A 12,021-nucleotide genomic window follows, 5' to 3' on the forward strand; every position below is an offset into this window, starting at 1 on the left:
CCCGGCTTGAGGGCTGTAAAACCTCTCTAAACCTGCCCAAATTGCCCTGATTTATCTAGATTTTGTTCCATTCCGTGATTGTTTTGCCTCCTCCGTGCAGTTTTGGGGTTGTTTTACTGGTTTCTGTCCCCTGAGATGAGAGGAAGACAGTGCTGTGGAGGGTGGTGACTGCATAATGGTAATTCACTGAAGTAATCCTGACTCAACTTAATATTGCAGTGGTATTTTTTACAGGGTGGAGATGTGCAGCTATCATGTTAATGCAAGCTATCTTGAATGTAAATGTATATATAGAGAGGACCCTTTCATAAAATTATGGAAATCACATTTGATAAAACCGCTTCATAAGCTCGACTCTTAATGCTTACATTTGGTTTTGATTATGTAAAAAGCTCCTTTGAACTGACCCACCTCCTTTTTACGCTTGCTCTAATTAAAGCTCTTTTATTAGTTTGTTTTGTTGCTTAATAATCAATTACATTTCTCCATCCAGTAAGTTGAAATGCTTTACTGTATGCTGGCTGTTGATTTACTTGGGCTGCTGTGTTTCCGAGGGGATTGGTGATGTTTGCCTGCAGCCTTGAGATCTGCCTCCAAAGTGTTGTTTTCCCCAGGCACAGAGTGGGTCATCTCACACTGAGCGTACACACAAGCTAAATTTAATAAAGTGCTGGAATGAACCACCCCTTTTGCTGCCACTTGGCCGCATTTACAAGGAAATTGAGGTGGGAGGTCAATTTTCACTTAAAGACTCAGGCTGGAGATACCTGTTTTTTAAGTGAAGGTCTTTTAATCTCACTTGTCTAACAGGTGGTAAGAAATTTACATTTAAATTGTCCAGATCAGCTGCTTTATTTGCACTGGGTTGTTGGACAAAGGAAATTTCTTAGTCTTCCATATCCTTCGCTGCTTGATCTAACCAACCATAGCATAGGCTTCTTCTTTTCAAATATGGGCATTGCTTCTGACTACAGTAATTTTCATTTGCATTGGTATTTCTCCTGTATCAATTTGAATATTGTTCAAAATGTCACGGAAAATAAATTTGTTTGGGTTTTTTACCCCTGGAGAATGGCATCTCGCGAAGTGACTTCACTTTAAAGCTGGATTTACCAATATTGGTCTAACCAGAAACGTTGACGTTTGTTAAACATTTTTAAACATTAAGGATTTCCTTAATTGCCAAAGCAGAACGCATTTGCTTGTATAATGATTAAAAAAAAAATAATATATATATATATAAATCACGTCAACTTGTCAGAATAAATGCTGAAAGTGTTATTTAAAACAAGTGTTAATAAGACCTAAAGTTCATATCAAGACTAAATTGGATTTGGATTTGTGGGATTGGAAGTGCCACTAACTAGTTATTTAATTTCCTTTTTGATTGAAGTATGCAAGACTCTGTAAATGTATAATTGTGAGTGAAATGCAAATTAGAGATAATATCAGAAATCATATTTTCAAAAAATACTTGTTTGACAATTAATGCTGTGATCTTTTGACACGCTGAAGAACCTGATGAGATCTGGGATATTTTGTGATCACCTCCTATTGTTAGGTTTAAAAGGCAGCTGATGTAGGGGCTGATTTGTCAGTCAGGAGAAGTGTTGCAGTAAGGGGGTGCTAATGCGGATATAGATAATTAGCAGGTGAGGGAATGAGTCCTAAAAAAAGCAGAAAGAAGGTGGAAGAAGAGTCAGGCTTTTCCAAGAGAGTATAGTTTTGTATTTTACCCTTTAATCATTTGTTCTACTCTCTTTAGCATACGAGGACTTGCTGAGAGCATTGGAAGTATGAGATGCACAGTTGTAACCAGTCAGGTTTGCGGAATCAGAGTTTTAAATTTTGAGTTTTCCTTTCTCTTGCTTTAAACCAGTTTTTCCATTAATCCAATCCCTAAAACACTTTCTAATTTCATTTCTCCTTTTGTGTATGTTGCTGCGACCTCAGGTAACAGAACAAGCAAAAAGTTTTCAGTGCAGCATTGGGAGGAAGGGTAGAATAGCTGTTGGTGGCTTCTGTATACTTTTTGTTTATAGAGTTGCTGCAATACAGCCTGAAATTAAGCTGTTCATTTAGAATGGATTGTGTGGTTGCTGATACACACAGTAGCATAAAACCAAATTAGGTGCACTGTGATCCTTGCTGGACAAAAAGAAGGATATGTACTTTTGGATAGAGCTCATCGCTTGGCAGGTAAATGGCTTCTACAGAAATGAAGCAGTAGCTAGGCAAGAAGGAAAAACAAATGCTTCCTCTTAAAAAATTAATGTATAAAACGTTGAGGTAGTGCAATGATGTATCAAGTCAAACATCCTGCACAAGTTTTGTTTTAGTAGCATTCACATAGCGGGTGTTGAAGTAGTATGAAGTGCCCTACTGTACAGCGAAGAACTGATGACATTAAGCATCAAATACAAAGTGTACCTCCCTTTCTTTTCCTCCAAAATGTACTGGCATTTTTGAATTCCAGATTATCAGGATATATTTCAGTTTTGAGATGTTGTAAACTTCCTGAATACAATACCTGCTGGTCTGTGTGACACTTTAGTATGGTTTATCACTGCCTGAGGCAAGAAGGGAAAAAAAAAATCCACAGTGTGAATAATACACACAAACCAAGAATCAATAATGTATTTGTTAAAAAGTGTAAACTAAGTAGATTAAATATGCTTCGCACAGTATCTTGCTTTTTCACCCAACCTGCCCTATAACTTTTTTCCATAAACGTCTTTTCAGAAAAAAAGATAAAAGAACATCTTCTTTTTTCCTTTTTTTTTTTTTTCCTCCCCCACAACGAATGAGTATATGTAGTTTCAGCCGATTTTCTTTATGCGCTTTTAGGAAATCTTTTATTTCCCTTGGAGAGGAGATAAGAACTGTGCTTCAGTAGAAATAATGTCAGATTGTTTTGTTTGTTCTCGGTACGCGTACGGCCTTCACCAAGTACTCTGTTGGGTTTAGATAATCCAGCTAGGTCTTTGGGTTGCATCTGTCAGAGCAATTGAATGTGGTGGAAGTGATTTAAAGGATAGAGCTGGGCTGTTTTCTTTACATGACTTTGTATTTGTGTCCATTGCATGTGAATGTTTATTCCTCTGAAGTTTCTCAGACTTTTTATGCTGTCATCTCCCTTCACTTTGCTGCGGTAGCTTGTCTTCCCTCACATCCCTTATATACATGTGTATCCCCAAGTCCTTGTAACTCCTGTCACAATGTGCTGCCTCTTCTAGTCAAAATACTGAGAGCTCCAGCAAAGCCAAGAGCCCTGGTATTGTCTCTGTCAAATTCAGCCTTCCTCCCCAAAATCCTGCTCCTCATCTTGCTGCCTGTTCTCCCTCCCTCTCCTCTTCTTCCTCCACCCCAACCTGTTGCACTTCAGTGGGCTTTCCTGTCTCCCACTATCTGTGTGAAGATCCTGTCAGCAAGGAGAAGAGTGAGCCTCTCATAGCAATTTCTCCTTCTCCCTCCCCTGCCCAGCCTGTAGTGGCAGATGCATTAGGAGACATCAGGGACTCCAGCAAGGAGAGGCATGTTGACAATATCTCAACTTCAGGGGAGACTTCAATTAGAGTTTGCAATCAATTGCAGGATGTGTTTCCATAGGGAAACGGGCTTTGCAAGGTCCAGAGTCATTACTTTATTCCTGTTGCTGAAGAGCAGATCTCTGGATGCTTAGGCTTCCCTCAGTGCTTCAAGCCACTGCGTGTCAGGGAGGGCCTGGGATAGTGTCAGTAAAGGTTAAGTGTCACTGCATCGGACCACGTTGGGTTTTTATTCAGAAAAACAACCAATTTCAAGTGGAATTCGGAGTGTGTGGGTATGGGGGGTTTTGCTTGTTTTTATCTCTTGCAGCATTAGCAAGGTTCTTCAGGAAGGTAGGATTGATTCCCTACAGGTTGTTTCAGTAGAGAACAACAAGGCATTTTTATTTAAATGCTTAAAGTAGTTGGAATTGTAGCTACAATGAAGCCAATATCCCATTGCCGTTCAATTCAGTGTATGATGGGAGATTTCACAGTTGACTAGTGCTTTACACTTTGTTTCAAATTACTTTTGCCGTGTTATGTTGCCACTCTAAAAAAACAACTTGCTTACTATATATGGATAAGTAGAAGATGAAATACTTTGCATTAAGGAGCTCATGTACACTTTGAAACCTCTTTCAATTAACATTTCTCTGTACAGCACTTGTTTTTTGGAATAGCAATTCTGGATATGGTGTAGAGTGTGTTTTAAGAAGAATGATGTACTTGAGCTCAGGAACAGCTGCATACATGTGTCTAAAGGGCTGTGTAATTTACAGAAACATTGCATATACAATCTTATAGGTAGATTTTATAATTGCAAAACGATCTGTGTAAGTATATCTCTCACTTGCATTTGCATTGTATTTACTTTCTCTTACCATATGAGAATGCTAATTGCCAGAGTAGTGAGATTTCTCCCTTTCGATGTTGTGGTATTTCTCTGCTGTTTCCCCTATTATGCTCTGCTTGAAGCCTTAATGTTCCACATGGGCATTAGCACTACTCTGACAGACAGCAAACCTCCATCACATAGCACCGTAAACAGCACAGCTCTGAAGCAGTTTTCTTCCCAGAGAGTCTCTGGGTATTGCTCGCTATATTTTTACAAGACTGTTAGAGAACCTGTTTATCCATGATGTGGTCTCCCTGCAAGCATGCTCCCTATAAATGCTGGAAAACGAAAGAAACCGAAATCTTGACTTAAATCTACTGACTGCTGCAGAAAAGTTAAATTCTTGTAAATATTCAGCTCTCCTGCAGAATCCCGGTATGATACATCCTGCAATAAGGTGCTCACAGCAAAGTTCTATTCCTCTTCAGCAGCTCAAGTCTAAATGCATTTTCAGTAAAACTTTATTTTTTTTCCTTCTCTCCCAATGCTAACAAATATCTAGGAGCTTGGTAAACTTAAGATCTAGTTTTTCTTTATTGGAATACTAAGCTAGTACAAGCCTCTCTATTTGTTCACGTGGCCTAAATACTTATAGTATACACCTATATTCAGCTGATGCTTTTAAGACTGTGGTGGTTTTGCTGAGGTGCATGAAGTTCATGGTGTGCCCTGGTGCCAGCATTGACACTGGTTGACTCAGGGATCATGGAGATACCCAGTGCACTGCTGTGGATAAAGAAGGGCTCTCCGACATTTCAATACTCTACCTGTAGCTTTCTGTCACTGCGCCCATAGCAGAGACATTTGGTTTCTTGCATTAGTTTCTAGATGCTTATTTTGGGTTTCTTTATTAACTGTCTTCTGCCAGCTGCCTCTTTATCATGTCAGCGGTTGAATGCAATTGGCAATCGTTCTTCAGGAGCTGTATGTATTTTCCTGTTGCTGCTGAATTTTTTCACTCAAGGAAAATGAAAAGGCATGTTCCTTGCTTGAGAGGAATTGAGAGACATATAATGATTTCTTCAGAAGAATGCTTTGTTTATGCATTTCGAAAATTTCTCATTTTCCCTTGACGTTTCATATGCATAATAATTAATTGCTCTAGCATAGTCTGTAAGGGATACCGTGAATATATTCAGCTTTGTTTCTTGGGGTAACAGAAAGGTTACTGGTTGCTTTTCACAGTACTTAATTTCACTGTCTTTCTGAGAGTTACTTTTTGAGAGGACAGCAAATAAGGTTTTCTCTGGCTGAACGAGTTCAGTAAGGCAAGGTAGGTTATTTAGCAGAAGATTCATGGCTCTCCTGTTTAGTCTTCAGTGCAGCTGATCCAAATGATCCAACCTTTCCAGGTTGCGAGCGTCCACAAAAACGATCACGCTAGCAATGTGTCAGTTTGTTTATCATATCCTCATGGGACTGTAGTTATTGGAACAAAGAAATAAAGCTCAACATTAGCAACAACCTAAGCATATAGGTAGAATATTACCGTCTCTGCTTCCAAACAGGCCAGATTTAGCATGGTAATGGGAATGAACCTAGCACGAGTGATTTCATTTTGACTACTAAAATATATATTTGACAAGATGATTATATGGGATTGGTTGCAAGATTATACTGCGAATTTCACAACTGAAGGACAAGTGAATGTATTGAGTAACCCCACCTCAGGCATGCTGGGCTGCGCATCTCGTTTGTTTCCTTTTATTGTCATAAAGTGATAAGGCTGAAGTGTTAAGATTAGTGTGCTGTCAATAGCTAGCCTTAACCCACACGGCCATAATGAAGCTCAGTTACTCGCATGTCTGTTGTGATTCAGAAAGCATTTTTAGCCCCGATAATAATATTGGGTTTCAGAGTGTATATGGAATAAATGCTTAGTGCTTTTTTCTTTTTTTTTTTTTTTTTTTTTTTTTTTAAACAAACCTGGGAAAAGTATTTTCCACACCATCTGGTGCTGATGATTCCCACTTAGATGGTGGAAATACCCTGTCATACTGACTGCAGAGAAGGCCTTCAGTACGCTTGCACAAAATGTGGCTGTTGAGCTACTATTTGAAGAGCTTCCCTTACATGCAATTAAACATTATTGACAAATACCTAAACTAAATAAATGGAAGTTATTACATTTTGACAATCATTTTGATTAATCAGTGGGACTAGGATTTGATTTTTAGGACACGAGAACAGTCTGTAAACTGTTGCATCTTGATATAGGCACAAATGTGCCCATGAAGATACTCCTCTGAGAAAGTTAGAAGAAGCACATAATGCTTATTTGTGTTAAATGTTTTTTTTTTTTTTTTTTTTTTTTTTTTTTTTTCTTTTTTAAACAAACCTGGGAAAAGTATTTTCCACACCATCTGGTGCTGATGATTCCCACTTAGATGGTGGAAATACCCTGTCATACTGACTGCAGAGAAGGCCTTCAGTACGCTTGCACAAAATGTGGCTGTTGAGCTACTATTTGAAGAGCTTCCCTTACATGCAATTAAACATTATTGACAAATACCTAAACTAAATAAATGGAAGTTATTACATTTTGACAATCATTTTGATTAATCAGTGGGACTAGGATTTGATTTTTAGGACACGAGAACAGTCTGTAAACTGTTGCATCTTGATATAGGCACAAATGTGCCCATGAAGATACTCCTCTGAGAAAGTTAGAAGAAGCACATAATGCTTATTTGTGTTAAAGTGCATTTTGGCTTTTTCCATGATTCAAAATTAAACCATTAAAACTGGCAAATAAGAATATTAAGATTGTGATGAGCCTTTCAGAAACCATGGAGAAGGGAGCAGTCTTAAATAAATAAAAACCTGCATAGCATTTAGGCTGTGGTAAGAAAAAAACATGCAGACATTTTTTTTTACCAGGATGAACTGATTTACAGAAAGCATTAGGCATCTCAGTTAAACTGACAAATTTTATCACTTACCTGTGCAGCTGCTGAAGTGATTTTCTGGATTGACATTTGCTTGTTAGTATTATAACTTAACCAATATAATCTGTTATCATCATCTTCAGCTGCATCATATTAAAGGTTGATTATTTAGTACTTATGTTTTGTTAATGGGCTTTTCGTGAGGAGGTGATATTACCTGATTGTAAGTTGGACATTTTTAATAAGATGCAGTATTGGATTGAGCACAGTAAAAGAGACTGATAAAGCTACCAGCATCTCCATACAATTTGGGAGTCCCTTAAATAGGTTTCTATTAATTTTATCTCAGAAAATTCTTGTTGCACTGTTACTCATTGAAGAACTTCTAGTATACATTTTTCAGATACTGCACAGACAAATTAGACATACAGTAACAGACATTCTCAATAGTGTGAATGTTTCTCTGCTAAATCCCTCAAGCACAAAAGCCTGAGCATTTACAGTAGAATGTCTGACAACAGGGAATTCATTGCCTAGTTTCTGTACATTGATGAAACAGGGGGACTTATGTTCTTACTGGTTGCTTTCCAGGGAATAAATACAAAATATAAGGGGAACTTCAACATGTATCTGTACAGTTACTATCTTTCTCAGTTCTTCTCCTCTAAAATGACACATTTATTTAATATGAAATATTTCAAAATAATTCTGCTGGATCTTATCATGCCTTCTCTGGAAAATTATGGCCATGACAACTGCAGGAACTTGCACAGTGTACAGCTTGTTTCAGCAGGCATTTCTCAGGTCAGTGTTACAATTTCCAGGAATAAGGTGGTAAAGTCCTGGAAAGAAGTGCAGAAGCTCATAAGTTTGAAGACCTTTAAAAGCTTTCATAGGCTGTCACCGTGGGTAATATCTTGCAAGGACATACCGAAAGCAGTGGAGTTCAGATGAGGTGTATTTTATGTGATGGTAGTAGGATGGAGTTTTTGTAGTGGGGAGTATGAAGGCACAGTCATCTGTTTTAGGGAGTGAATGTAGTGGTATATATGTCTACTAGCAACATGGGAGAGGAGATTTCTGAGTTTTGCTGTAGCCAGAGTGATGCTGGTACCCACATCAGCACACAGGACTTCCTTCACCCACTATGTCTTTTGCATCCTGCGGGACTTTCTGCAGACCCTCATTCCTGACTTACCGGGCTTGCACCCACTGTGGCATTGTCTCTAATGAATAAAGCTAAAGGAAGGCTCCCAAACCAAGAGGGGTGCAAGAGGTGGTGGCTGCTCTCTTCTAGGATTTGCTGTGCTTGAAGGGGTGGGAGTGGACCCTGGTAATAGATGGTGAGATATGATTTTTGCAGGCACTGCAAAGTTCCCACTTGCTGAAGCAGCTCTTTAGGAACCACAGACAGCCTGCACCCATTTTGTGGTGTAGCGAAATCTGTTGCCAAAATGCCAGCTTTGCCACGGGATCATGTAGGAAGCCCAGCCCAAGTTAGAGGCTTGTGTTGGGGAGTAGGTATATGCTTCACCCCACACGTATCCATGACCTACAACCTGCCAATCCGCTCTTTTTCTCCAGCTGGATAAACCCGGTGAAGTCCTACGGAGGCACCACTTGCCTGTACCTTATGGCTAATGCTTCTTTGCCTTTTTGTGCCCTTGTCCTTTTCAGTATTCTGGAGGAGCACTCACTGCAGTAACACGGGCCAGTGTCACTCTTATTACTTTACCTGTTTTATCTTTTGTGAAATTGAGCCTTTAGCCAGAATTGCCTGAGCTGCTGCTCCAGCAGTCGGTTAACTGTGAGGCTCCTTGAGCTCATTTCTCTCAAGTAATTTGATTCCCACGTGCTCACTGAGATTGCTTTTTTTGCTGAAAGGAAAGTGGGGAAGGGGGATGGGTGTGTGTATGAGAGCAGACCAGAAATGTTATGGCAGACAAATGTAGCTTAGAGATAAAAACAACGCAAAAACATGTTTAAAAAGATCCCATCTCACTTTATCTCCCTGTAACCCAGTCCTATAAAACAAGATGTTTTTCTCTTTGAGAATCAGAGACAGAGTCTTTTGTGCTGGTGCAGGGTATGGAACAGGAGGCTAATTCCATCCTGCTTCTGCATAAAGCCAATAAGGTAATCCTTTCATTAAAATTGCTAGAAATGTGTGTAAAATACTAATTAGAGGGTTTTTTTTTTTTTGGTAAGTGGTCATAAGGCTTCTATGGATTCCAGGATACTTTCTGAAATCACACACAGAATTCAAGGCGTTTTATTTTGGTTGCTGAACTATTTCTTTTACATTGTGGTTACTTAGGAGTAATTGAACACCAGTTTTCTAGATAAGGTTCTATTTAAGATTGGTTAGTATGGCAGCAGTTTTCTAAATAATGTACAATTTATGGACAGATTTATGATTCTTTAAAATTGCCAGTGCTTTATCACAGTTTTGGGCAAATACTCTGCTGCAAGGGAGTAAAAAACAAGCCTGAAATGTGAATCTTGCTGGAGAGAGAATTGTTCTGAAAATAAACCATTCAGTGCATAAACAATGGTATACCAGTCATCTGAAATACGCATTTCTCCCTCTGCATGGTGTTCATTGTATTTCCAGGCAGATACACCACACTCAGGGTACAGAATTTCTATGTTACAAAGTCCTGGTTTGTTGGAGAGGATATTGCTAATTTGAGCAGACGGTCTGCTTAGAGGTCTGTTCTTTTCTGTGATCAAAATGAGGCTGTTGGAAGTCCCTGCTTTGGGTTCTGTTCGTGTTCATTAGTTTGTGTCATAAGACATATGCCTTGATGATATCAGCAGCATTATTAAATGTCATAAGAATATATTTTCCCAGCAGCAGCGGAAGTATCCACAGTAACACTTGCAGAATCTCAGATAATTTTCAATCTTGGACCTGGAAAAAAAAGAATTCAAAAGAATTCCAAAGCACGCTTTCCTGAGAAACGTCTGCAAAGGAAGCACGTGCTAAATGTCAGTATTACCCAAACATTGACTGTTTTACTTCCTACGCTTGCTGGATGGCTGATATCTATCACTTCAAAACATCCAGCAGCATGCGTAGTTGTGAAAAAAGGTTAAAGAAGATAGGATTTTGGAGGATAATGTGCTAGGTCAAAAAGCTGGACATACCTACTAATTTTTGCAGTGTCTGCATTTCAGTTTACGGTGCGAGGGTGATGTATGATATAAAAAAAAGCTATATGCACACAGCTGTATGCCAAATTTCATGACTGTTTCTATCAAGCCCTGTTGCTTGCTTGTACACTGTGCCTGCAGCTCCACCTCTTCAAAGACTTCTATTAATCTAACCTACTGAGAGCTATTCATACAGCTTATGGGGTTTTATTTTTAAATCCTCACAAAAATGATTTGCTGCCCTCAAGTTAGGAATTTAAAGGAAAATTAAATTAAGGCTGCCTAAGTAATGAAAGCATCTTTAGACTTGATAGATAGAGACCATCAAAGCAAAAAGTCTGTATCCCTGGAAAGATTTCTGATATTGTTTAGTGCTGGGGGAGTTACTATCGCTAGTATATCATGCAGCATCAGGCCTTAAATTCATATGCTTATGCTTCATGAATTCTCTAATTTCCAAAGTTGTTCTTTATGTTTTAGGTCATAAATTAAGATATTTCTAACTAAAATATTTCTATCCTTAAAAGCCTTATGGCATCGGGGTCATAGTGTTGTATAGGTTTGCTGACATATTGAACAAAGAAAGCCTTAAGAAAGCCCTAATGCCTTAAGAAACATCTGAATTTTTCTTGCATGCCATGAAATGTAAGCCTAGTATTTGTTACTGTGATGTGTGTGTTATATTGTTACCTGCCTAGTATGATGCACGTACATCTCTCTATTGTTTCTACTTCTCTTGAGCTGTGGAATATTCCTAAATAGAGTTTAAAACAAAAATAAAATCCCATAAAGCATCACTGGACCTATTTTCAATTTGTTTAGCCGGGAACAAAAGTAATTGATGTTACCTAAAACCTTTATACAAATCTGTGAAGAATGGAGTTTACCAGTTGTAATCCCAGAATAGTCCAAAAAATGGAAGGGGTGGAGATAGGGAAATACACAGATTTTTGTTTTCTTATATGTGTAGAAAAATATGTGCCTTTAATTTATCTCTTGTTTCTTTTGTTTTTAGGTTTTCCAAATGAGCCTGCTGCTGTCATTGCCCTTAACACTATTAAGGAATGGTTGAGCAAGAATCATAATGAGGTATGGAATAAAATATAAATTTTCCAATTTTCTCTTCAAGATTATGGTCTTTGAGTCCAAAACTGTGAAAAGAGTAAACATAGAATTGAGCCTTGAAGACTTTTATTATTTAGTCTAAAACCAATGAAATCAGGTCAGGACAATATAGCCGGGGGAAGATTGTTATATTTAAAAGCTACACTGGAGTTGAAGGGAAATACCTTTGTTTGAAACCATACTGTGCATTTCCTGTGCATTTAATCTTTCCTGGCAAAGTAAAAGACTATTCTCTTCTTAAGCTGTTTCTGAGCGTCAGAGTTTTTGTGTAATAATAAAGAGATTCTTGGAAAGGAAATGTATGTAACAGTTGTCAGTGGAAACAGCCACCAAAGGTCAGTGGTGTTCCAGGGATCACTTTACAGTAAAGGGCTGTATGACACGATTTTCTATTTTCATTAATTTTTGGTTTGCTTACAGTTAAGTG

At 38.4% G+C, this 12,021-nt stretch overlaps 1 protein-coding gene across 5 annotated transcripts in view; it reads left to right on the forward strand.

Annotated features, from left to right (window-relative positions):
* The window catches only part of MACROD2 (MACRO domain containing 2), an 897,605-nt gene that overhangs the window by 612,834 nt on the left and 272,750 nt on the right, over positions 1-12,021 (forward strand). For all 5 annotated transcript variants that reach the window (XM_014966420.1, XM_014966421.1, XM_014966424.1 and 2 more), the window contains exon 8: positions 11,485-11,558. In XM_014966420.1, coding sequence (XP_014821906.1) covers positions 11,485-11,558 — 74 coding nt within the window. The remainder of the gene's footprint in view (positions 1-11,484; positions 11,559-12,021) is intronic.

The sequence above is a fragment of the Calidris pugnax genome, unplaced genomic scaffold, assembly GCF_001431845.1.
Source record: "Calidris pugnax isolate Ruff unplaced genomic scaffold, ASM143184v1 scaffold31, whole genome shotgun sequence".
Classification (NCBI taxonomy): domain Eukaryota; kingdom Metazoa; phylum Chordata; class Aves; order Charadriiformes; family Scolopacidae; genus Calidris; species Calidris pugnax.